Here is a 27,963-nt window from a genome sequence, read left to right as displayed (position 1 = left end):
GCGCCTTCAATCGGAATAGTTTTCACTTTTGGTGCAAGATCCCCTTGATGTTTAAACCATAACATACGCCAAGTTCCAGCAGACTAGTCGTTGAATGTCAGTGCCGACTACTACTACTAAACGTTTTCATTCCTCCCCTGAAGGTGGAGCCCTCCTAGACGGTGACGCCCTGTCTCAGGCCGGGAGATTTGTTACGGTGAAGGAGATGTGCGGAGAAAGTGAGGGGGTGGGCGGCCTTGGCCTATTCTACGAATTGTCCTGGCATTCGCCCTAGTGCAGGAGAATGGAAAACCACGGAAAACCATTCTCAGGACAGCCGATGGGTGGGGCTAGGCGTGTAGTCCGGCTCAGTCCCGATTGCATTCGTCACTTATATTTCTTAAGGAATTCTGTTTTTATTCCGTAGATTAGCGATTCTTGTATTATAGCACTGGTAGGTGACGATTGAAAAGAGTGCGGCGTGTTATAGCAATCCACGTGACGATGCCTAAAATATTAATTTTAAAATAATTCATTGAATCTAAAGAACACTGCATATTAAAATACTGATACCTACAAAAAATAATCATGCTTTGTAGTTTTCCGGTCCCATCCTCTGTTGACTTCTCTGCCACCAGGAAGCGCTTCGTTCCAGACACTTCAGTCGTGATCACATATTTTATTAGGCAACAGAAATTTAGTACAGAGAGCGTTTCTGCATATACCTTTAAATCTGTTATTGATAAACACACAAGTATGTAAGAAACCGATTCCATTAAGTGAATGGGATATTTATTTTCGCTCCGGTAAGCATTGATAAGCATGTTGGCAGTACTGCTATTGAATGAGTTGTTCTAGAAAAACAAATGCTTGTGTCATAAGTTTTCAACTTGAAATTTGCCGGAAAGTAATCGGTGTGATTTTGATTTGTCTGGCAGAATCGTGAAAGCCATTAACATTTACTAATCTCTTGTGGATTATATGGCAACTGTGAGTACAAGTCGTTGCGGTGACATTTTATTTCTTATAGTATTCTGCTAACCTGGTATCTTAATCACCTTATACGGCTCGTAGCACAATTAGTCAAATATTATTTTTAGAATATATTTTTAAATGAAAAGACTATTTTCTTTGAAGTAACTGTACAATGGGAAAGCGTGTTGAAATGTCTGCATCAGTAATACGTTTGTAACTTAATTGAAGAACATTTGACATTTTCGCGACTTACACATTTTTGACAGTCAAATTGGGACAATTCTCGTATATCCCACGTGTAATTGCCGGGTTTCCACATATTTTACTGGTGTTAGCTAATCAATATGACGGATTATTGCTCAAAACTAAATTATTTCCTGTGTTCTAATAATTGTACAAATATTTCTAGTTAGAATTTTAATAAATGTAAGAAATATAGGTTTCTTTTCAGGGTGAGTTAGCTTGAAGTTATTGAAGGATCTCATTTGAATATAACTTGGAGCAATTAATTCATAACTAGACAGTCTTTGATTTGGCCTCTAAAATGCGGGTGGAGAAGGTCCACCAATTACAGGCCTTGCAACTAAATTATTTCATACTGTAGTGTTAGATTTTCACTTCACCTGTACCTTTCATGTCTGTATATATCAGCTGGGTTACCCGTTTTTCCTGTTGGCCGTGTTTGCGACAGGCTTCTGTAAGTTTATGGCTATCAAATCTCAAATTTTGGGATTTGAAACCTCTTAAATTTTCTACAATTTAAAGTTTTCTTAGCCTTATTGTTCATTTCATTCTTAGCCAAATTGTTCATTTTTTTCATTTTGTTGTATCATATTTAACTTTGTAAGTTTACTATACTTTGTACCTACTGTACATCCAACTTTAGCTTTGTTTAACTAAGGTTGAAGCATTTCCTAGATGTTCAGTCTTTCCAAGCTTTTGTCTTGATATTGCAAATTGTTTAACATGGTATAGTTCAGGGATGGCTAACCTTTTCTAACTAGTGTGCCATTTTAGGTCTGAATTATTATTCTCAACTTTCTACTGTGCCACTTGTTATTTTCGTTTGTAATAGATACAACCCCCGCCCCCACTCACCACCGCCATCCCTAATTCCAAATTATTTTTCATAATATGTTATTACATATATATAGTCCGACTCCATGGCTGTGTGGTTAGGGTGCTTGCCTTTGGTCACAGGGATCACAGGTTCGATTACCGGCAGGGTCTGGAATTGTAACCATCATTGGTTAATTTCCGTGGCACGAGGGCTGGGTGTATCTGTTGTCTTCATTATTTCATCCTCATCACGACGCGCAGGTCGCCTACGGGTGTCAAATCAAAAGACTTGCACCTGGTGAGCCGAACCCGTCCTGGGATCTCCCAGCACTGCAAGCCATTTCATTTTTGCATATGTATATATATTGTAAATTACCAAGTACATGTGATTGCATGCTTCATGGTCGTATTTTGCGAATACCGCAAAAATACTTAGTAGCTTTGTAATTTATGTTAGGTTCATAACTTGTCTTCACAACGTTCATTGTAGAAAATAGCTGCTTGCAGACGTATGGTGACCCAAACAAAGTAAATAGCGCTGTAGCAAGTTTCTTCATGACCGAAAACTTTTGTGGGAGGCTGTTCCACTGTTCATGTATTAAGTTCTCTGGCTTCTGGAGAGAGTATTCTCCATCAAGAGCACACTCTATTTTCACATGCTTCATCAAGTTGTACGAAATTTTTCACCCATATGCTTGCTTAAAATTCAGTCGACTCCATTTCTAAACTGTCAATATCTAACCACTGAAAAGAAGAAAAAAACCTCATTTGTGCAATATGAGGTTTTGAAATAAAGTACGATAATTTCTCCAAATTTCGAAATTGAGATAATTTATTGGCAATTATTTGTCTTACAAAATTCACAACAATAAAAAGTTACTCACTAAGAATAATTATGCGATGCTGGCATTCACACACAAGCCAAACCTCACTAATTCACTGATATGGGTGAGCGAATGGCTCGTCGGCCGCATCTGGCATTTATTTCACTTGACTTCCGGACATATCAGTGTTGTAGTGTTGCCGTAATGCACGTTCGAATGGAACAGAATTTAGATTTTCAGTATTTATTTCTTAAACCTGAAACACTATGACTGTACGATGCACGAGATATGTATAGTCTATAGTACAAAAGGTACATAAAAATTTTAATATGTGCGTGTGGTGTGCCACCGAAATCATGTTCGCGTGTCACCTAATGACACGCGTGGCATAGGTTCGCCATCCCTGGTATCCTCTCTTCTATTATCTTCATTCAAGAACATTTCAGAATATTTCTGCCATCTTTTTAAAATTATAATTCAACAATCTGCATACAATTACTTGATTTAGGGTCAACTGGGAAAAATAATTGAGCATTGCAGAAATTCAATATTAAGCAAGAAATTCTTTTTATATTTGGGGCAATTGTGGGAAATGCTTGGGGGCAATTTGGGAATATTCATAGGGTAAAGTTCAGACAATTGTTGAACCTGCTTTGAGGTTACTTTATATAGTTTTAAAACTGTTGCTCAACCTGCTGGGTATTGACATTGACTTTCTACTATATATTGTATGTTTGAGGTTGTATAGCTTGCCACATGGAATGTGTAAGTTAGTGTATGAAGAACGTTAAGTTATTAAATTGATAAAATGGTTCATACTTGCAAGAAAAAAAGTGAACTCTAAACTGCGGAGACATTATCAAAGCAATTAGTGAAGTTATAAATGAAAATAAACCAATAAGAGCTATGGCAGAAAAGTACAATATATCAAAATCAGTGTTGGGTAGGAAGATACTGGATCCCATTACCAAAAACAGAGATAGGAAAATAGCACACTCACTTGAAGATGAGTGGAAGCTGGCTAGTCATCTAAATATTTGAGGAAAATGGGGGTTTGCATTCACAAAAGAGGATGTGAAAAATACGGTGCAAGATTTTATTGAACAGCAGGAATTGCATATAATCATCAATGTCCCACTTTAGTCATCTGGGTGTGATTAACAAGCCTCCTCCACTCCTTTCTGTCCTTCCACTTTTCCTGCTCCATTACTTCTGCCACATCCAATTCAGCTTCTTTAATGTCCTTCCATATCTGATCCATCCACTTTCTTCTCGGTCTTCCAACTGATCTTTCTCAACTTCTGAATTTCAAATTCCCTTCTTGCTACCCGTTCCTTTACCATTCTTTTTACATGTTTGAACCATCTGTCTTGCTTTCTGTATTTTCTGTACTTCCAGTTCTATATTTAGCTCTTCTCTGATTTAAATATTTTGAATTCTCTCTTGTCTTTTTAACCGATGTTCTTAAAAATTTCAATTCTATTGCTTGGATCTTACGATCTTGTCTTTTATTAGTTACCAGTGTTTCTAGTCCATATGTTACAATTGGTATGAAATACTATTTATATAATATTAATTTCGTTCTCTTGGGTACTTTGTCATCCCATAGAAGCTCTGACTTGATAAAATGTATCTTTACTTAGCCTGTTATTAATTTCAGGGTTGATTTCATTACTTCCATTAATAATGCTACCCAGATATATAAACTGTTCTACATTCTCTAACCATTCTCAGTCTATGTTCACTTGGCTTCTCTTTTCCACATGACTACAGTTTTCTTTTTACTAATTACCATTCCAAACTCCTTCAGATTTTCATTCCAAATGTCCAGTCTCCTTTGTACATCCTTTTCTCCTGTTTCCCAAATCACTACATCTGCAAATACCCAAGCATTCACTTCATCACTACTGATACTCTTATTTTACACATTTTATGATTTCATCCATCAATATAATAAACAATAATGGCGACAGTGCACTTCCTTGCTTGAGACTTTTTTTTTTTTATAAAATGTTTGTCAACACTGCTTTTAGTCTCATGATACAACATTTTTATCTTGTTAATTAATGATTTTGGTACATTCCTTTTCTTAGGCATTCCCATACATGTTTTCTCTTAACTGTATCATAATCTTTTTCCATTATCGTTTGCACTGTAAATATAACTTCTATTGTTGATCTATTTGGTCTAAAGACATATTGTTCTTCCTCTGTGTTTCTATTATCTCCCTCAGTCTTTTGTCTGACTTTCTCTGAGGCTTGTATTATACTTGAAAACAAGTACAAATTTACTCATTTGCTGACCTGCTAAGCCTAATGCATCTGAGGATTTTCTTTTGGGGTTTACTCCTGTAACCTTTGAAGATCCCTCTTCACCACAAGGCAGTGGTTTCCTCTTCTAATTTTCCCCAGAGGGGATGGGTTGCCTCATCCACCATCTTTGCCATTCCGAAGGTCTCCTTCTCTCCTTTAAAAATAAGACCTGGAGATGGTTTCAGAATTTTTGTAGAAATAATGCCTCATGTTTAAAAAGACTAGAAGAAAAATCATGAAGACACTTATCTTCTTTTGGTTTATGGATTCTATGATGTACTGGAGCAAAAAAATTAAAGAAATGAACTTTCATAAGCCAGAACATATCTGGGGGTACGATGCACATTGGTATCACCCAAATATCACTATAAAATTTGTCACAAATGGAACATAATTGCTTTTACACATATCAAGTGAGAAATATGAAAACATAAGGCTTGTAGACTGGACTGGTTTATATCGTACTCCGCTGCTGGTGTAGTCTTTTGTTACTTTCTTCAGGTCCAGGGCTAGCACCGTGGAATGGGAGTGCTATGTCTGTAGATTCTCATTATCTTTGTCCATATGACTAAGAGCGGCCAGTTCAAACAGCAAAGTGGAGGTCAACAGAAAAATAGCATGATCCCTGGACCAATAAATATTATTTCTGTTCGAACGAAAGTAGCTCAATCCCTGGACCAATAAATCACTAGTCCACTGAATTTTTCTTATGTATATTGTCCATACCATTTTGTCGCCTATTAAATATTGCATATTGCGATACAATTCATGAAATGTCATTGACAAGTGAAGTAATGAAACGAAAGCAAAGAATTTCAGTGAACACAGATATCACACAAAATTGTTGAAAGTGTAAGACAAAAGACATACGTGTGTCACTGTGAGCGCAACACCAAATGTACTTGTAAAGTGATAAAGTACGTATACATAATATTCTTCAAAAATCAAATATTTCTTAATTTGCTGCAGATTTTTCACTTGATATGTGTAAAAGCAATTATGTTCCATTTGTGACAAATTTTATAGTGATATTTGGGTGATACCAATGCACACTATACCCTGCTCATAGAGCTATTATGGGATGTGGAAAGGAAAACATTGACATGCTATTCAGCTGCTGGGGACCTTCTATCATTTGTTATATAATTATAAGGCTGAGAAAATGTGGTCAGCCTGGAGAGGTGAGAAAGATATCCCTGGAACTAGGCTATGTATTGATGGGGCTTATTCTTCTGTCTGGCTGTTGGGAAAATATTTTTGTCTTTGATCATACGCTGATGGTATTGGGACAGCCAACTGAGTCGGGTGTAGTCTCTGTGTAGTTGATTAGAACTTCCTTCAAATCCAGTTTCTTTGCTTCTCTCTTTTTGTGTATGCATTTCTGGACCAATTATTGCCACAGTGTTTCCTTGTCTCCCATCCCTTTTGCTGTTGTTTCCCCGAGAACATTATTTTCTAGTCTCTCGTAGTCTCTGCCATTTCCTCCGATCTATTTCTGGCAGTTGCCTTAATAGTTAATAATTTTCCTCTAATGGTCTCCACAGAAGTTTGGTTTAGATCATCTTAGTTTCCACCATCTAGTTTATATAATGCTATTTATCGAGCAAGTGACCACACGGTTTGGGTCTCTATCAGCTTGCATTTGGGAGACAGTGGGTTCGAACCCCACTGTTTGCGGCTGTGAAGTTGGTTTTCCATGGTTTCATATTTTTTACACCAGATAAATGCTGGAGCTTGCATCTTACACGACCACTTCCTTTCCGTTCCTAACCCTTTCCTATCCCATAATCTCCATCAGACCTGTCTGCCGGCGCGTCGTAAGGCAAATGGTAAATAATTTAATTAAAAACGCCATTTCTTAGCTTCGGATCAATTTTTCAGACTATCTGTGCCACAGTAGAGAAACTTAAGGTCTAGTCGACAAACGTAAATTTGGACAAAGGAAATATTACACAGGGCATTTTGTAGAAGGCCAGTGGGTTTTTGGAGGAGTCTAGAGGGGAACAGGGAAATGCTTTTTCAAGACCGTAGAGGATAGGACGGCACAATCCCTGATAAGTGCAATACAGCAGTGGATCAAACCCGTGCAACTGTCATAAGACTGCTAGAAATCGTACTGCATATTTAAGAAACACTGCTGAGGCCATTTGACAGTAAACCACTCTATTGAATTTGTAGACAATACCATTGAGTCCACCTGGACACATCAAGGCATCCATCCCAGAATACAATAGGAGGAAATGGCTGTACACCGACAACCTCGCCATGTTCAATAAAAACTGCAAAATTGCTAGAGAACACTAATTGAATACATTTTTGGAAATAGTCTGCAGTATCTACTGGTAAGATTGGACATTCTGCCTGTCATCGTTCATCACTCTGTTTAATATATCTTCCGTGATCCTGATCTGTCTTTGTATGTTTGTGCAGTGCTAAGAACAGTACTTGCTTCATGTCTGATGTGATAGTCATTGTAGAAGTAAAACTAAGCAAAAAAAAAAAAAAAAACCCAATTCAGTCTTCTGTTCAGTTCTGTCTCAGCAGATCCTAGACCGGTGAGTACCATAAATTCATATTGTCTTGCTGATTGCTGTATACTACGTATATATAGTGCAGTGTTCTCCCCATAAATTTTTGTCAGCCGGGTGGTAGGAATGGGTAGCTGGACAGAGAAAATAAAATCTCAATTTATTCCCCTCTTGGCATTAACAATAACAGGCAGTAAACATTAACTGTATAATTAAACTATTTTAGTTTTATTACAAACAAAACATAAGAGTATTCCAATATAATAAATTAATGTAGTAATGGTCCACCTTTCACTACTATAATATGCAATAGTCTAAATTACATTATTTAGGGACTAGTTTCAGCCGGGGCTGGCTATCTTCAGCCTTAATGTAAAGTCTAATAACTAAACAAATGTATATGCACAAAATTGACATGAAACAAATATATATAAATTGACATTAAGAACTGGAATGAAATTATGAGTAAATTTGAAAATAACTAGGTTCTAACATTTTGAGCATGCTCATCATCAAGACTCTTTCAAGTATTAATTTATATACACAGAACTGTTAGTTCCAATACTGTTAATAATGAATAATTCAATAATAAACAGGAAGTGGTAAATGTTGATCCCATAGTTCTTCACCAAATTTATTTGAGTGGTGTTAGCCATATGAAAGTCATTGGAGACCGCTGTAAATAACCACTAGCTGACGGAGAACTGTTAGATGTTATTTCATCATCAATCAAAGTAATAAAATGAATGGTGCTTGTTAAATCATGCTGGAATGTTGTTGGGCATTGTCAGGACGGTACATGAAGATGTGGTTAAAACAGATACATTGTCTGGTGTAAAATTTGCAATTCATTGCGGTGCCCATGAAGTTAACCTCTCAATACAGAATGTGCTGTGTGGCTTATTGTTGTGTTTGCTTCAGACTAACTGTTTATAACCTATGATAAGAGTATTCTGAACTTCCCAAGTTCTGCAGATCATTCATAATCATAACACCGGGGCTAACCACACGGTTGCTATGGAGTGCCATACGGGTTTGAAACATCATGCGGAATAGTGCTGGCATGAGATTCCTCGCTACTGCAGACACCGCTCCCACACGACATTACGTGATGGTAAAGCTAAACACTTAAACTCTATCTAATTGTTGCAATTATGCTGACAGTAATGAAGATTCATTATTTAAATAAACTGTGTTACAGTTTTTACATTTTGATTTGAGACACCCAATGACTCAAATATGCATTATGTAACTAGCCCATATCTAGGTCGTGTTAGCCGGGCGGTGCGCCCTTTAAAAAGGTCCTAGGGAGAACACTGTAGTGTTGTTTCCCCATTCCCGATGTTCACCCCTGATGTATCTACTGGATGGAATGAAACTTTAATAGACCAATAATTTATTCAGTTTTAATGTTTATTGCATTCAAATTGTCCCCAAAAGTGAGCTTCCAACAACAGCTGCTCAGTTAGGAATGCTGTCGCAGCTGACCAGACTAGCCAATACTGTGCGAAGCGATGCTAGAGCCTGCTGGCTGTTTCGCGGCCCTGACCTGGGGGCTTATGCCTCAGACCCCCTTTACTTGATCACAGGCCAATGGTTTTGTCACTATCCGGATCTAACAAATCCAGAACAATGGTTTTGTCACTAGCCCGAATGATAAGTTTGCATGGCAAGAAATAAAATTGTAATTAACTTTTTCTTAGTGCTTATCTTAGTTCCTAACCAGGCAGGTTGGCAACCTTGTTGACCGCCCCACCACGTCCTCTAGAAAGTTGCGAGAAATAAACAAACGTTGGTCATTCCTGGCCTAGATGTTCGTGATAAAGTTGGAGTACACGTGATATAGATTGATCAGTGCTCTCCCTAGAAATTTTCATCAGCTGGATGGCAGGAATGAGTGGGTGGTTGGGGAATACTACATAAAAAATGATAAAATTTCAATTTATACCAGTCTGGGCATCAACAATAATCAGACAGGAAAACATTAACTGCAAAATTGAACTGTATTGAATTGAAGTGTATTCATGTTATGAACAAGACAAGAGTATTTTGAACTTCCACTGTTCTACTGCTTGTTAATAACCATTGAACACTGGGGCTTACCCCTCGGTTGTTATATCGTTGGTGACTTCATGTGGAATAGTGCTTTCATGAGATTCTGTACTAATCCAGACACTGCTCGCACATGACACTACGTTATAGTCGAACTAAACATTTAAATTCTGATGTAATCGATGCAGTTATGCTGACAATGATTCGCATTTAATTTGTTAGGCAGTCTAAAAACGGCAGGACGGTGTGCCCATTAAAATGGTCCTAAGGAGAACGCTGATGTGTTATCAAGGGTGACCCTGAAAAAAGAAATGAAGTGTAGTGGGTACCTTGTTCCCATTTGTGCTGACAGTGAAGTGGTATCATCTACATTCTGCACATTGCCACCCTGTTTTAGATGGCGAAGTTGGGGCCATCGTTTGCTGACAAGATAGTTGCGGACTTGGTGTGTCCTGGTTGCCAGGGGTTCCTGCTGCCACCCATCCTGCAATGTGTTAATGGTCACTGTGTCTGCACACCGTGCCGCGAGAAGATGTTTCGCTGCGCTGTCTGCCAGGAAGGATTCACCAATGTTCGCTGTCTCCCTCTGGAAACGCTTGCAGAACACTACCACTTGCCCTGTATCTACAACTGTGGACAGAAGTATGTATGCCCAGAGTATGGTAGGATAATCTGTCTTGTATTTTCCTCTTGTGCCTCTACTATTATCTGCTTACTGTTGAGGCAGGCAGTTCTGTCGGTACTGACTTATAAATGACGTCAATTTTTAATGTTTGGACGACAGTTATGTAAATTTTATTTTTTAGGAATTTTTAATGTATCCATTGAGGATGGAACAGATTTCCAAGCCAGTTATAGTTCATTGTATAAAATGCACTGATGTGGTCTGTATTGACAGTTTCTTTTTCTTTTTGATTTTTACTAGTGTAACATCTCTCCCTCCCTCTGCTCTGATGTGCACATGTGGTAATATCTCGGCAAGAGAGTAGCCTATATATTTCATACCTGCCAAGTATTCCGGTTTTTCAGTAAAATGTACGAATTTTGAGTGTTTTACGGTTGTACGGATGAACGTTATTGTATGGATTTTGAATATCCACGCTTGGTTTTGCTTTCTGCGGTCAAATCTGATTTGACTTTTGATAGTAGCTGGTAATAAGAGATGCAGTGTTTGAAATTTGACCGGTAAATGTATCAATAATGACATTATCACCGTGCTTTTGTCACCTGTTCAACCTCAACTGGTACTTCATTCACTGAGATGTTGCCAAACAAACTTGCCTGAGGTTGAATGGAATGGAGCTGCAAGTGAAGCCCATGAACAGAAACTGGCAAACAAGTTAATTTGGGAGGGAGGATTTACACAAGTAGTACAAGAACAGACTCGTCTCAATAATTTACTAGATGTATTCTTGGTTAAACCATGGGAAATTGTTGATAAAACTGAGGTAATTGAAGGAATAGGTGACCATAAGGCTGTAATAATGGATGTAGGACTGGTACCAAAAAGGCTTAATAAGAGGGTCACACAAGGCAAGAAATTGTTCAGAAAAACTAAAGTTGATGAATTTGGGACTTACCTTAAATCACAATTCAGTTGTTGGATAAGTGAAGGGAGTAATGTGGATACACTTTGTTCTAAATTCAAAGGAATCGTTTGGGAAGGAGAGAAGAGATTTGTACCTGTTAAGAAGGGTAAAATGACCTCAAACCCTGTTTATTATACAAGGGAAATAAGAAAATTAAAAAGAAAATGTAGAATAGTAAACAGGAAAATCAAAGAAGGTAGGGAGAGTAGAGAAAGTAGAAAACAGCTAATGAGGGAACTGAATAGAGTGAAAAAGGAAGCAAAAGAGAAATATATGAACGGCATTCTTCAAGAGCGTAATGACCACAAAGGGAAATGGAAAAAGCTGTATTCATATATCAGGAATCAAAAAGGAAAAGGAATCCAAATTCCTACAATGGTGGGAGAAGGGGGTGAACACTATTTAACAGATACTGAGAAAGCAAACCTCTTTAGTAGGGAATTTAGAGATTCAGTAGATGATTATCAGGAGTTGGAAACCGAAACAGAAGTTACAGAGGGACAGACACAGAGGGAAACAAGAAGCTTCTCGTTCACAAATGAAGATATTTTCAGAGAAATCCAACTGCTTCAGCAAGGAAAAGCAGCAGGAAGTGATCAAATTACTGGGGAGGTGATAAAGACAATGGGGTGGTACAGAGTGCCTTATTCAAGATTTCTCTTTGACTGTCATAAATAATAGTGTAATACCAAAGGAATGGAAGGAATCTATAATAATACCAATTTATAAAGGAAAGGGTGATAAAAGGAAACCAGAGAACTACAGACCAATCAGCCTGATCAGTATAGTTTGTAAAATACTGGAAAGTTTAATATCAAAGTACATCAGAGGGATATGTGATGATAAAAATTGGTTCATGAGGAGCCAGTATGGATTTAGAAAGAAATTTTCTTGTGAGGCACAACTGGTGGGATTTCAGCAGGACATCAGATCAGTTAGATTCAGGAGGCCAGTTAGATTGCATAGCCATAGATCTTTCCAAAGCCTTTGATAGAGTGGAACATGGAATATTATTAAAGAAATTGGAGGGAATAGGATTGGACGTAAGGGTTACACGTTGGGTAAAAACATTTCTAAATTCAAGGGTTCAGAAAGTCAAAGTAGGAATTAACGTATCGCAGGAAGAGAAAGTTTGGAAGGGAATTGCACAGGGTAGTATAATCGGTCCGTTACTTTTCTTAATATACGTAAATGATTTAGGGAACAATATATCATCAAAAATAAGATTGTATGCAGATGACATAATTGTTTATAGGGAAATAAACAACATTGAGGATTGTTCAGAATTACAAAGGGACCTTGAGAGTATCCAACAATGGGTTGAAGAGAATATTATGAAGGTTAATGGAGGCAAATCAACTGTTACAACATTTACAAACAGGAGTTTTAAAACTGAATTTGAATATACTTTGGATGGGGTAGTTATCCCAAAAGATGGCAAGTGCAAATACTTAGGTGTAAGATTTGAAAGTAATTTGCACTGGAAGGGTCATGTGGATGACATTGTTGGGAAAGCATACAGATCGTTACATGTCATAATGAGGCTACTTAAAGGATGCAACAAAGAATTAAAAGAGAAAAGTTACTTAAGTATGGTTCGTCCATTATTGGAATATGCAAACAGTGTTTGGGATCCTCACCAAGAATACCTAATAAAAGAAATAGTGTGCAGAGGAAAGCAGCAATATTTGTAACAGGGGATTTCAGGAGAAAGAGTAGTGTGTCAGAAATGTTAAAGAAACTAGGGTGGGAAACTTTAAGTAAGAGAAGGGAGAAAACTAGACTTATAGGTTTATATAGAGCCTATACAGGAGAAGCAGCATGGGGAGATATTCGTGAGAGGCTTCAGTTGGAAAATAATTATATCGGCAGGACTGACCACAAATATAAAATTAGAAGGAATTTTAGCAGAAGCGATTGGGGTAAATTTTCATTCATTGGGAAGGGTGTGAAGGAGTGGAACAGTTTACCAGGGGTAGTGTTTGATCCTTTTCCAAAATCTGTACAGATATTCAAGAAGAGAATAAACAGCAACAGAGAAAATAAATGAAATGTTAGAGGGCATTCGACCAGTGCAGGTTAATGTAAATAAAAAATGTGTGTGAATAAATTAATTCCATCCCCTGGTCTAAGGAGTTTGGACAGCCAAAGTAGGGGACTGCCTGTAGGGGTGAAGTACAGTGGGGACTTCGAGGGCCCTGGGACCGCTACGGTAGCTGTGAAGGCCCTTCAGGAACTCTGAAAAGTGGTGGTAAAAGGGGCTCTGGTTAAGACGCAGCGGGTCATTATGCTACTTAGGTTCCAGAATGGGTAAAGAAAAGAAAAAGTAAATAAATGCAATGTAAATATTTTAATCTTATACCAGTTGTACAGTATCATTTGAAGTAATTCCACGTACTGTATATCAGATGACTGTATTTGTAAGTAGTACAGGAGATATAAGTAGAATTTTGTAAACAAGGTAAATTTATTAAGGATGAGCTGTGTGTTTAATAGAAAAAATTGTTAGCGTAAATTATATAATATTGTATTATAGGAAAATTTTATTCTCTTGTTAATTTAATACTTAGTGCTTGACAATAATGTATTTTAGTGTACCATTTGCCACCGAGGTAAACCACCTCATTTGCAAATAAAGAGATTTTGATTTGATTTGAAGTATAAGGCTGTGATTTTGAAGAAAAGAAATCCGTGAAAAGTAGCAGGCTGTGAATTTATATATAACAACTTTAGTAACTGCGTCGTACTTCGTAGAAGCTGTGAAAGGCTTTGTGTGTGGGTGTGAGTAATACTGGTGGTAGTTCTGAAACTCGTGGAATTGTGTGATGAGTTAGAAACTGATTTAGTATTTTTGGTGGTGGTCTGAGTTAGGCCTACACTTAAAAAAAAAAAAACAAAAAAAAACGGTATCACTCTTTTAGGGAGGCATATTCTGCTTAATTTCCTTGTTTTATACAATCACGGAAAGTGTTCCCAGTGTTAAGTAGAAACAGATGAGCACTCAAGCTATGTAATTTTGTGTATTTAATTTAAGGGGTGATCATAAAATATATTTGACTTGTCTTGGTATTGTTTATAATCTCCCGCCCCATGTCGTCCTTTTTTATTATGTCTCAAGACTTCGTTGTTAAAAATTTTCTGCTTTAGGATCTTCCAGATTTCTCTTTTTGAAAGTTGGCAGGTGTGATTTTTCTTGTGGCTATTTTTATTCATGCTTAGGGGATGCTGAATTCAACCTTGGTTATATTAATAAAATAAGACCTTCAGCATGAATGTATCTCAGTTCTAAAGCAGAACTATTATAGAACTTAATTTCTGAGAATATCAGAAGACTAACATCAGCACCACTTACAAAAAGTTACCTGTGTAATTATCTTTTTGAATTAGTGCTGCGCTAATTACCAGATATTATTTCTATTGGAAACAGTTAACAGAATTTTAAAAAAATATATTTTCTGAACATTTTTCCGATTGCATTTGTTGCAGTTATATAGAAATTGTGATAAGCAGTCTGGCTTATGCTGATGACTTGGTCTTAAAGGCAGATTGTGCTGAAAGCCTGCAGTCTAATATCTTGGAACTAGAAAATAGGTGCTATGAGTATGGTATGAAAATTATCCTTTCCAAGACTAAATTGATGTCGATAGGTAAGAAATCAAAGAGAATTGAATGTAAGATTGGTGATATAAAGCTGGAACAGTTAGATCATTTCAAGTATTTAGGATGTATGTTCTTCCAGGATGGTAAATAGTGAGATTGAATGGAGGTGCAGTGAGCTCGCAGTTGCAGTCAACAGTATTCTGTAAGAAGGAAGTCAGCTCCCGGATGAAACTATCTTTACATCAGTCTGTTTACAGACCAACTTTGCTTTACGGGAGCGAAAGCTGGGTGGACTCAGGATATCTTATTCATAAGTTAGAAGTAAGACATGAAAGTAGCGCGAGTGCTCACTGGTACAAACAGGTGGGAACAATGGCAGGAGGGTACTCGGATTGAAGAGATAAAGGCTAAGTTAGGAATGAACTCGATGGATGAAGGTGTATGCATAAACCGGCTTCGGTGGTGGGGTCATGTGAGGCGAATGTAGGAGGATAGGTTACTTAGGAGAATAATGGACTGTTATGGAGGGTAAAAGAAGTACAGGGAGACAAAGATGATGGTTACTCAGTTTCTAATGATTTAAAGATAAAGGGTTTAGAACTGAATGATGCCACAGCACTAGTTGCAAATAGAAGATTGTGGTGACGTTTAGTAAATTCAGAGGCTTGCGGACTAAACGTTGAAAGGCATAACTGTCTATAATGAATAATGTAGCCTATGTATGTATGTATGATGTGATAATTCAGTCTGTCAACTGAACACCTATTTCCACTTGTGGAACAGTATCTTGCTAAGCTGTGTGCAGGACTAGTACGCTCTACAGGAGAACTACTCATTAGACTCCTGACCAGAGCCACGCACAGTCTTTTGTTGACAACTATTAGAGAGGGAAGCTTTGCTCACTGCTTATTTTGTTAAGAGGACAGTATAGTGTTCAGTAAATTGTACTAAGCTATCATTGCTGAAAAACTGCTTTTTTTATTCACAACGGTTTTAAGACATCTTAACGTAGAAATTAATGAGCTTAGACTAAGGAAAATAAGAAACTTTGCGATCAGTAATATAAAAAGTGGAAAAGTTTACCCCATAGTTGCAGAGGTGTATCACTTTTCTTGTAGTAGAAGAAAGGTAATTGTTGGATATCGATGAAGACTGGCCAGTCTTCTTCTCAATAGCCTGACACCATAATAATGACCTGCAATGTTTGTTGTAGTTCGTAGTGTTCCTGGCAGAAGCCTAGATGCCTGTTGCTGTGAGGCAGTGAGATTGAAACCCTGCCTCGTGTTCTTGGTTTCTGCCGCAAATGAAATGAAAAGAAATGGTGAATGGATTTTAGTGCTGGGAGGACATCTTCGGCTCCCCAGGTACAGGTCTTTTGATTTCACGCCCGTAGGCAACCTGCGGACGAAATGAAGACGACTCGTACACCCAGCCCTCATGCCAGCGAAATTAACCGATGATGGTTAAAATTCCCTACCCAGCCGGGAATCGAACCCGGGACCCCTGTGACCAAAGGCCAGCACGCTAACCATTTAGCCATGGAGTCTGCTGCAAAGGGAAGCTCTTAAGAAACAGCAAGCGTCATAGACTAAGTTGGATAGTTGACTGCTTCTGAAATACAAACCAGTTCAAAGTTTGTGAAGAAGTAATCCGCACGTCAACTGAAGGTTCCATTAAATGAGCGGACAGTGTAGTCAGTGATAGGAAACCTAACAAAGGTATCATTATCGATCCAAGTCAATTTGAGTGAGATGAAAAGCAGTCCAAAGAAGTTGATACAAAAAGAACAGGCACTTTGAGCCTTGCTTTTTTGACTTGGGACATAATTAGTATTAAGTTAATAACTAAGACGTTACTGGTGTGTTTGGTGTGTGCGGAACAATCTCAAATTTCTGTGAATATTTTCAAAGTGTTTAAACTCCCTACTAATGTTCTACAAGAAATGTCAGCTGCGATTCTGAGAGATTCAGTCCATATAGTACAAAATCATTGTGTAACTCAAATCATTTGAATGAATAGAATTCATGGGGGCGGGGGTTGCTGTCCAGAAATTAATAAATATTGCAATATTTAAAAAACTTCTTTTGTACATTTAGTTGTACACTGATAGCTGACAGTGCTTCTGTCGTGATAAATGGCAAAGCAGAACATTGTATATGTTTAGTAGTGTCAAAATAAATATTAAATTTCTTCTAGGACTTGATAATGAAGTTCTCCCTTTCTGGCCTCGTCAAGTGACCGCATTGACATTAGACATTGTAGAACCATAATGACAGATTGCAGTTCTTCCAGTCCAATTTAATCTGTACTGCTCAAAATGTGTGTTTCCTCATCTTCCGTTCCAGGGTACGTCTGGTGAACATGCAGGACCACGAGGCGAGTTGTCCGCAGCGCAAGTTCTCGTGCAAGATTGGAAAATGTTCCTGGGAGGGCGCCCTCTCGGAGCTGCCCAGTCATGTTTCAAGAAAGCACCCGGTGGATGTCATTACAATGGGGAAGGCTGGCAGCTTCAGCAGGAAGTGGAACGGTCACTATGTGAAGCTGGCCATCCACGAGAATAAGAACCTTTTCTGGTACCACCTAATACAGGACAACACAAAGCCCAAATACTTCAGAGCCTTCCAATACATTGGACCTGCCTCTAATGCCCAGAACTTCGAGTATTCCTTCCGGTTCACCTTTCCGGACAACCCCATCTCCATAACCTTCCAGCGGCCCACTTATTCCATCCGGGATGATATGATAACAAAGTATGATAGTGACATAGATTTTCAGAACACTGTTGCCTACATAATGAAGCGGTACAAGAACGAAGAAAAGATCCCTTGCATAACAACTATCTCGCGTGTTAAACTTCCCTGAAAGGTCTTCTTTTGTACAAAACTATTTATACATAGCTCTGTAATTATTCCTTGTTAAGGTGCTTGTAAAAAGAATGATTGTTATAATTGCATGTACATTTTAAGAGTTTTAATATTTTTATGTAATAAATGAGGTTCGATTTTATGTTTATAGCAATTAAGTTTCAACACGTCCATAATAGAAAAATAAACATCTACATTCCGACATGGTCTTTGCCTGTAAGTAAATTCACATTTAATGTATCTGCTGCCTTGTATAGTTATAAGACGCTGGCCCATTAAGGACACTGGATATTAGGGCCACCTTGAGGGTGGCAAGTTGGACGGTTGCCCCAGGTCCCGTTCTCAAAGGGCGCTGTGCCATACAAGGGAAGAGTTACTTCCTTCATGAAAAACAAGTTCACCATTTCTAATTCATTCTTGGGATTTAGAATATTTAGAGATGAACTATCATTTTCTAAGAGAAACAATGTAAGATGATGGTAATGGTCATGTTTTAATAAATTTCTTAGAAATCCTTTACCGAATAAAATGTTTTTCTTGGTTTACTCTCAGCGATCTAGTAAGCCGCCTGTAACATTGCAGTTCATTCAGTCTTCTGGACCGTGACAAAAATATTTTTAATTTGTGAACTTTGGTTTATACTTTGTTTGCATGGAATGAGAAGTCCCAGTTGAATTCAATCTTATATAAGCCTAAAAGCAAACGAGAAGTAATTGATCTTTCTTGGCAATTGGATAAGGTACCGACGCAGATTTTCTTCAAGCAGAAGCAGCTTATCCTTGAAACCTGGTGGAACAAAAGCTGTTCGGGACAGTAAGTTAACCTTGCTAGAGATGAAAATTATTGTAAATAGAAAGTAAGAAAACAGAGAGGCTGTTGGATATAAAACTCGCTAAATCCAACATTAACAAAAAATTAGTACTTCCTGCTAACATTCTTGGTTTGTGCAAAACTGTCAACTTGAATTATTCATTTCAACAGTGTCTTGCTACTATACAGTTTGGATTTTGTTCCAATTAGAACGGATTAGATGCAATATAAAATGTTGTAAATGGTGTTTTAACACATACCAAGTATTGTACTATACAGTCTGCATATTATAATAGTAGATTGTAGAGCATCTTGATTCGGACAGCTATGGACCACATCTTTTCAACCATTTTCTTCCATAGTTCCAGTGCAATTTTTTTTGGTTGAGATTCTTTTCTCTTCAGTCCTCTTCTTGCCAGTTTTCACTTTGGGCTTTTTTTTTTTTTTTTTTTGGAAACCATGTTATCCTCAGTTTCTTTTTGAAGAGGATTACATTTGTGGATGCTTTGTAGATGTAGGTCTTGCAAGTCCTTTTCTACCTCCGTGAACCAGGCTCCTTTGGTCTTGTCTAGAATGTAGGCAAAGACCCGATTTGAACAGTTTGTCTAAACTCAATCTTGTCAGGTGACCATAGAAAGCGATCCTCCTTTTCTGAGTGGCATGCGTTATCTTTAGTGATGGGCAGTATGAGACGAGGTCTTGAGATTTCTTGAGATTAGCGCAGGCACTATTTCTCGTGAGAAATTTGAGATCTTGAGAGTTGTCCCAACATTGTGTGTCGAGCAGCTTGTCGTAGGCCTAAAGGTAGACGGAGCTGAATGTACAATGAAGTCAAATAAACATTAAAGTTTATTTATTCCACCTGTTCAATACATAAAAAAGATAATGAATTAAATAAAATTATAGGGACATGTTTCGCCCTTTAATAACAGGCATCTTCAGCCTTAATCTCAAACTGAAAGTTGATTAATCAGGTACCTGATTGTAATTAACTTACATATGAATGTGAAGGAAATGTTGGAAATGTGCAAAATGGTTGATAATAGTTATGAAATTCTTAATATCAGGCCTTAATAAAGTCTAAAATACAAATATTCGTGAAATTATACACTTTCTTGAATGTGGTTAAGAAATTCTTGAAATGAGGCCTGCATGAAGTTTAAAATACAAGTACTCGTGAGTTTATACACTAGAGGAAACTTTTAGATCTTAAACAGATTGAATGTCACTATAATAATCACATCAAGTAGGGTTTATAATAAATGTGAAGTGATAAAACTCTAGTTTTCTAGAAGCATGAGAGGAGAGTGCTTGAAGGTAAGTTGCTGTGTTAAATGTTAGCAGGAAGGAACGGCTGTAGTCTCTTGTGTAGAGTCGTAAGGGGAGTTTTGATTGAAGTCTCTTTATTAACGTTAAACGTTTAACTAATTTCATAACTATAGTCAACCATTTCGCACATTTCCAACATTTCTTTCACATTCATATGTACGTTAATTACAATCAGGTACCTGATTAATCAACTTTCAGTTTGAGATTAAGGCTGAAGATGCCTGTTATTAAAGGGCGAAACATGTCCCTATAATTTTATTTAATTCATTATCTTTTTTATGTATTGAACAGGTGGAATAAATAAACTTTAATATTTGACTTCAAAAGGCAGATTTCAAAAATTGATTGTATGGGCCAGGTTCAGAAACGGATGGGAACATGCCTTCAAAAACTTAAGCGGACAGGCGGAAAAGAGAAGTTGTAGATGGAAAGACTCTAAATGGTAAAGGAAGACTTACAGATAAAAACATCGATGAATTCCGGGATTATTATGGAATGGCAATAAGAAACAATACATTTGAAAATAGGAGTGTTTTATTAAACTAATGATTCTGCTGATCAACATTTTACTGCAAAACGCCGTGTTACAGCTGTTTTCGCTGTATGCCTTAACCTATGGACTATCGGACTTCTACTGTAGTAAAATATTTTGGCAGAAATACTTCTGGGATGATCCAGCACTTAAAAATGCATATCAATGAAGGGAATCATCACAGAACACCTCCAGCCTGATCTGCGCCACAAGAAGCTACCGTGTCGACAACAGTCGCAAGGTATCCAGGTAAGTGTACATCCTATCTACAGTTAATCACAAATTATACAGGTTATTCAGCTGAGATTTCCACCTGAAATAACTTGTAACCTGTTTAAGATCCTGACATTCTGTTTACACTTTCATTAATGGTATTAAGGGGCTCATAGTTCAACATGCAGTAGTTTCCTAGGCTTTTGACAAAATTTATCACCACACAAGTTTCCATTTGTGGTGATATACTGTCAAGCTTACGTTTGTAGTTACTGGGATGTCGCACAACTCGCAGCACAGGAAAATCTGTCTCGAGAGCATTGCCAATCACTCCGTCGAAAGAACAGGAGCAAACTCAGGCATTTTAGATTACACGTTTCACTCATGTGTGATGGTGGTTGCATATGCAGCAAAGCAAACCTCAAATAAGTCTTGGACAGTTTAAGATACTGACATTCTGTCTTCACTTTCGTTAATGGTATTAAAGGGTTCATAGTTGAACGTGCAGTACATTTCCAGGCTTTTGACGACGTTATTTCCCGCAATAACTGCTTAGGGTGTACTATAAAGTTTACACTTGCAGTTACTGGACGTCGCACAGATCGCAGTGCAGGAGAATCGGTCTCGAGATTCTAGCAAGAATCTCTAGATCTGTGACGTCAGTCTCGAGTGAGAGCGTTGCCCGTCACTAGTTATCTTTTCTAGATGTGAATATAGATCATGGTTGTGCCTTTTTTCTATCTTCTTTCAAAAGGCTAAGCCTTGTCTTTGCAGCCATAGCTTTCTTTCTTTCCTTGGCAGTCCTTTCCATCTCCAAGTAGGAAGAACACCCCATTTCACTGACCTTGTATTTCAAAGTTCTTGGTACTCTTTTTTTTTTTTTCCCCCACTAATATCTCGCCTAAGAAAATGTATTGGAAAAGTGTTTGACCGGGCCCAAGACTTTCCTCAGGATCCTCTTCTCCGTGCCTTCTAGTCTTTTTACCAAGCCTTTGATATTATCGGGAGACATTCTGCTATGTACAGGGCCTCTGGTCGAATGACTGTATTATACTGCTAGTTTCTGAGCATGGCATTGAGGACACTGATCATTTATTGTAGATGTCTTTGGTTAGTTGGTATACCATTTCCATCTCGTGGATCCTGGATATGAATGCTTCTTTTTTAGATAATATAATACTTTCTCTTGTTTTTTTTAGTAGGATATCACTATAATTGATATATAAAAAGTCAAAATTGTTGCAAAATAATTACCGACATCATTGGCCCCATAATTTACTTTTGCCCCATGCCTGCAAATTTATGGGCAATTCTTTCTCCGACCTTGGCCGGCTGTAGACCACATGGAGTAACAAAGATTTTCTTGCTCTCCTTATCTTCCTGTCTTTCCAGCATGTCTTCGTCCTTTCACTATGTTCCTTCTTTCCTCCATCCAGATATTTACAGTTTATTGGGGTTTTGATGCATGGAAGTGCCTTTTAAAATGACAACTGACTGATACCCTCATGTTGTCCAGAACAAGCTTAGAATCATTTCTTGCCACTGTATGTTTGCTTCTACGGCTGTCATTACGTGTCTGCCGCACAGTAGTGATGGGAAATGCTAACTCCCAAGACTGACATCGCAGATCTGACTCTCGCAAAAATCTAGACTGATTCTCCTGTGCTGTGATCTGTGCAACATCCCAGTAACTAAGACCGTAAGCTTGGTAGTATATCAGCAGCAGTTATTGCAAGAAATAACTTTCTCGTATGGAAACGTGCGTGCCGATAAATTTTGTTGAAAGCCTGGAGAAGTATTGCATGTTCAACTGTGAGCCTCTTAATACCATTAACGAAAGTGAAACAGAATGTCGGTATCTTAAACGCTTCGAGTTATTTGAGGTAGGCAATCTTAGCTGAATAACCCTGTAAAATGTGTTAATAACTGTAGATAAAGATGTACACCTGACCCTTGCAATTGTTGTCGACAGGGTAATTTCTTATGATGCTGACTAGGATGGAGGTGTTCTCTGTGACGAATCATCTGCAGTGATGTGTGTTTAAGTGCCGGATCATCCCAGAAGTATACAATCTGCTGATATATTTTACTTCTTTTGACAAACACAGACTGCGCTATGAAGCATCTCTTCAAACACAAACTATGTTGCGTTTTGCACATTGTTTTAAAGTTATCGCATACTGTTAGCCACAATTGCTCGTTGCACCATCATATACCGAAGTACCTAATTTACATTAGAAGAGGACGTTTTGTTAGGAATCCACCTAATCATTGCTATATAACACTGTACACAAAATGTTATCCTATCTCAGAAATAGTACCAGATTCGGTCACTGTGTGAACATCTTCAGTTACATATATAAAGAGTAACTTAAAAACTAAACAATAAACACACATAAACAATAATGATATTTGTAGACTACGCACAGGGCACCGGTTAGGACATCACAGGCTAGAGCGGTTTCTTTTTCTGTCTATATTGCTGAAACTTTCGGATCACACGCCGTATTTTAATGGGTTTCTATCATGCTGGTCCATGAATAATGGTGTAATCCCTCTCATAAGGCCCCACTGGCTTTTTTCTTCAGTATAACAACCAAGTGTCATTGGGGTCAACAATAGATTTTTCAACTTAAATTTGACTGACCTAGTGTAATACACCATTTGGTAATTCACTGACATAATTATAAACAAGTTTGTTTGATTTTTAAGTCATGAATGTGACCCTTTTTTGACTGTCATGCTGGTCCATGAATAATGATGTATTCGCCTGTCTGTTGAATGCAGGCAAGCAAACATGCGTGCATTGTGTCGTAAAGCTGCCAGATGTCAGCTTGTGGGATGGAGTTCCATGCCTGTTGCACTTGGTCGGTCAATACAGGGATGGTTAATGACGATTGTGGATGACGCTGGAGTTGTCATCCAATGATGTCCCATACGTGCTTGATTGGGGACAACGGGGGATTGAGCAGGCCAAGGCAACGTGTCGACACTCTGTAGAGCTCATTTTGTTTCAACAGCGGCATGGGGGCGTGCATTATCCTGTTGGAAAACACCCCCGGGAATGCTGTTCATGAATGGCAGCACAACAGGTCAAATCACCAGACGGACATACACATCTGCAGTTAGGGTGCGTGGGATAACCACGAGAGTCTTCCTGCTGTCATAGGAAATTGTTCCCCAGACCAGAACTCCCGGTGTAAGTCCAGTGTGTCGATGCCGTAGACAGGTAGAATGAAAGCGCTCACCTGGCCTCCTAACCAACACAGCCATTACTGGCACCAAGGCAGAACCGGCTTTCATCAGAAAACACAACAGACCTCCACTCCATCCTCCAGTAAGCTCTCACTTGACAGCACTGAAGTCACAGACAGCAGTGGTTTGGGGTAAGTGGACTGCATGCCGCACTGTGTCTGGCTCAGAACTGTCCTTCAAGTAACCGATTTCAAACAGTTCATTGCGTCACTGTGGTTCCAACTGTCACTCGAAATATTGCAGATGCAGTCCGCTGTGCCACAGCCATGCGCTGAATACGGTGGTCCTCCCTCTCAGTGCCACAGGGACGTCCTGAGCCCGGTCTTCTTGTGACCGTACCTTCTCATGACCACTACTGCTAGCATGCGTGCACAGTGGAGGCATTCCTGCCAAGTCATTCTGCAATAACATGGAAAGAAGATCCACCTTCTCATAGCCCTATTATACGGCCTCATCCAACCTCAGTGAGCTGTTCATACTGGCCTCTTCATCTGTCGTAAAGGCATTCTTGACCCACTCAGTCACTCCGCCTCTCGCACAGTACAGCCCTTATTTAAAGCAAGCCTGATGTGCAACATCATGGGGCCGCTACTAGTGCCACGTTAATGCGATTTGTGAGAAATTTGAATCAGCGTCATCTTTCATATGTATAAACATGCCTACCAAATTTTGTTAATCTAGCACAGCCCCTTCTTGGTGTTTGGATATTTTCTTCCGCCAGTGTATGTAGCTGAAGATGATCACACTGACCGAAGCTTGTACTGCTTCTTATGAGATAGGATAAGATTTCGTGCACAGTGTTATATAGTGTTGATTAGGTGGATTCCTAATAAAAAATCCTTTTCTACTGAAATTGGGAAATCAACACACACCATGAAAATTATAAACTGTTGCACCTAATTTTGGTGCGAATACTCTATAACAGGGATGGCAAACGTTTACCGGCTAGCTTGTCGGTTAAGGTCTTGTTTATTACTTTTTACTGCCCAGTGTACCAGCCATTATTTTCCTTTAAAATCATCATGAAATCGCCCATTTGACTTCATTTAGGTATTTTATTGCATTACGTATACATCCATTCAGGTGAATGTTTCATGATTTTATTTTGCAAACATCACTGAAAATAACATCTTTAAAAGCAGGTACATTTTAAAAATAATGTATATTTTTGCTATAACCTAATAAAATTTGCAAAAAACATGGCCATAGAATTATTAAAGCGTAATGTTAAAATACGCTATGTTGCTAGATTTTCAACCTATTTATTACATGTGAAAGCATTAAAATATGTTAGTATGTTGTCTGATGTGCCACAAAAGTTGTGTTTGCATGTCATAGGTTTGCCATCCCTGCTGTATAACATTGTAAGGAATTATTTCCTTTGTCACCTTAATGTTGGTAAACACAAGCACTAATCGTATGGATACTGATCAATTATGGGTGATAACGATGTTGCATGGTATTTTTTCCACATTGAGACCATTCCTAGAGTATCTGAAAGATGTGTGCACACAGTGCAGCGCCTGGTGGGCAAGAAGCTACCTTTCCGTACACTAGGATGTGAACATACAGCTCAGGTTAACAAGTGAAAATAGCTTACCCTAGCAGGAAGCACCAAACCCAGGGCATCCCGAAGAGCAGGCGACTCATGAGTGCCGAGCTGATGATCTCGACTAGAGAGGGTACCACCGCTAGGCGTAGGATGGTGAGACACATCTTCTTGAGAGCTTCTGGATCTAGGCCTAGCCCAGCACGTAATAGGATGATCACCAGCGCCAAGTTCCTGTCACGTTACAACAAAAAATTACTATATCTCTAATGTTGCCGTATGCAGCACTCCTTTTTGGCAGAACGTACCGGAACTGCGTTCTGGAACCTCTATGATGAAACATAGTGAACAAATTATATGCCCATGAAACAACTTTTCTGGTTAATGAAGTGCCTGTTCTCAAACACGTGGGAAGTAATTGTGGAGGGGGTGTATAGTACGCCCTAAAACAACACAAGATGTCCCTATAATCATGTCCTAAGATTGATTGTTTGCAAGTTAACTTTCCAACTTTGGTGAGGAGGTATTGGTAATAGCCTTAACTGTCAGTTAATTCCTGGAAGAAAGCTTAAACCACACTCTGTTTCACATTTGAAGTTGCTGTGTGCTAAAGGTAAGGATTATTATAACAGTGCAAGAAGTAGAGTTTAATAAAGAGAGTTACAAAGAATGAAGTAGACAGTCTCTTGTATGTTTGATGATTCTGAAAAATAAGAAATTATACATTGCAATGCAGATTTGACATTTCACAACCCAGTACTTCAACCTCGGAACAGACTTTAAACGAAGAACCCCTTTCCAAAAATATTTTTAACAGCTTGAACAACAGAATAATGCACTGGCAGAGAAATATAAGAATCTCCTCCTCAAATTATGAGCAGCAAATCTTTGAGTCTGTAATAATTAGAACCCCTTGTTATTGTTGTCATGCGTAGGTGTTAGAAACATGAACATAATATGGAATAGTCATTCCACTGTGACTGCAGTCTTAGCATTGTTACAACCTTTTATACAGACTTGATAAATATCTCAGAAACGCTACCTATGCTATCTGATCTATTATTGGGTTAAAATATGAATGAAGTCCTCTTATCTCTGACTTGTAGAAACAGATTCGCTCACAGCTGTGTATTACCTCATACAGAGGACAAGACACCGAGTTGTCTGGGTTCCGATGACGTTACAGTCGACCAAGCGTTGTGGGGAGACCTGCGCGATACCTACCTTCTACTCTTAAGGGCTGCTTCACACTAGGCGACCGAAATCAGCTACCAGCCGCCCGTACTTGTGAAACATTGTTTTAAATGGAGCCCTTCACACTGGGGTACTCAGTAGGCGAGCTACAGAGAAAAGCCCGGTGACCGACCTTGCAGCAGCTCACTCCGGCCAACGGTCATCGAGGCAGATTCAGCAACCCCGGCTGGCAACAGGTGGTGAACAATTGTTTTGTATTGGAGTCTTCATACTAGGCAACTGTGTAGCCCAGCTACTCTTAGAGGATGGTTGCCTAGTTGTACTTCCTCTTAAAATAATAATCAGCACCACCACACCAGCTACTCTTATTCAGTTATGTTCCATTCAGAACGCCCTTCAGCATCATTCTGCATTTCTCATTACGTATTCCGTTTTAGAATACTATATTATTATTATCTGACTGTTTTTCCCACACCTGTGGGGTCGCGGGTGCGAACTGCGACGTATATATGGATTTGGCCCTGCTTTACGGCTGGATGCCCTTCCTGACGCCAACCCTAAATGGAGGGATGTTATCACTATTGCATGTTTCTGTGGTGGTTGGTAGTGTTATGTGAATGTGAAGAGGAGAGTGTTGGGACGGACACAAACACCTAGCCCCGAGCCAGAAGAATTAATCAGAAGCGATTAAAATCCCTGAGCCGGCCGGGAATCGAACCCGGGACCCTTTGAACTGAAGGCCAGTACGCTGACCATTCAGCCAACGAGTCGGACCGTTTCAGGATACCATAAACTGTACTAAATAAATTATGTTCAGCATGAATGTTCCAGCCCGCCTCTAGTGTACTGGTTAGTGTGAATCGCTGGTCACCTCCGGAGGCTCGGGTTCGATTCCCGGCTTTGCCACGAAATTTGAAAAATGGTACGAGGACTGCAACGGGGTCCACTCAGCCTCGGGAGCTCAAATGAGTAGAGGTGGTTCGATTCCCACCTCAGCCAGCCTCGAACTGGTTTCCCACTTCTCCTCCAAGCAAATGCCGAGATAGTACCCAACTTGAGGTCACTGCCGCTTCCTTATCTTTTCCAGACCTCTGGAACTTAAACTGATGGCGATGATGGGATGACAAAGGGCCAAGAGTGTGAAGGAAGCGACCATAATCTTAATTAAAGTACAGCTGCAGCATTTGCCTGATGTGAAAATGAGAAACCACGGAAAAACCATCTTCAGGGCTGCCGACAGTGGGGTTCGAACCCACTATTTGCTCGGACATATTTTAATCACGTATGATTAATGCCACT

The 27,963-nt window shown here is 38.8% G+C and overlaps 2 protein-coding genes across 4 annotated transcripts in view; one reads left to right on the top strand and one right to left on the bottom strand.

Moving 5' to 3' along the window:
* LOC136885338 (sodium/hydrogen exchanger 9B2) overlaps positions 1-27,963 on the bottom strand; it is a 162,097-nt gene that overhangs the window by 55,839 nt on the left and 78,295 nt on the right. The window contains exon 3 of the mRNA XM_067157851.2: positions 25,522-25,704. Within this exon, the coding sequence (XP_067013952.1) occupies positions 25,522-25,704 (183 nt within the window). The remainder of the gene's footprint in view (positions 1-25,521; positions 25,705-27,963) is intronic.
* LOC136885233 (uncharacterized) lies at positions 834-17,924 on the top strand. Of its 3 annotated transcripts, none has more exons than XM_067157701.2 (3): positions 834-969; positions 10,127-10,371; positions 17,264-17,924. In XM_067157701.2, exons 1-3 carry the CDS (start codon positions 961-963, stop codon positions 17,778-17,780), a joined length of 771 nt encoding a protein of 256 aa, XP_067013802.1. In that variant the 5' UTR covers positions 834-960; the 3' UTR covers positions 17,781-17,924. The 3 variants fall into 3 exon arrangements, with proteins under 3 accessions (XP_067013802.1, XP_067013801.1, XP_068086336.1); XM_067157700.2 differs by lacking the exon at positions 834-969 and adding an exon at positions 1,506-1,651; XM_068230235.1 differs by lacking the exon at positions 834-969 and adding an exon at positions 7,604-7,704.

Source organism: Anabrus simplex, chromosome 14 (assembly GCF_040414725.1).
Source record: "Anabrus simplex isolate iqAnaSimp1 chromosome 14, ASM4041472v1, whole genome shotgun sequence".
Taxonomy (NCBI): Eukaryota; Metazoa; Arthropoda; class Insecta; order Orthoptera; family Tettigoniidae; genus Anabrus; species Anabrus simplex.
Note: the sequence above shows the minus strand (reverse complement) of the source record. Positions and strands in the feature narration are given on the sequence as shown.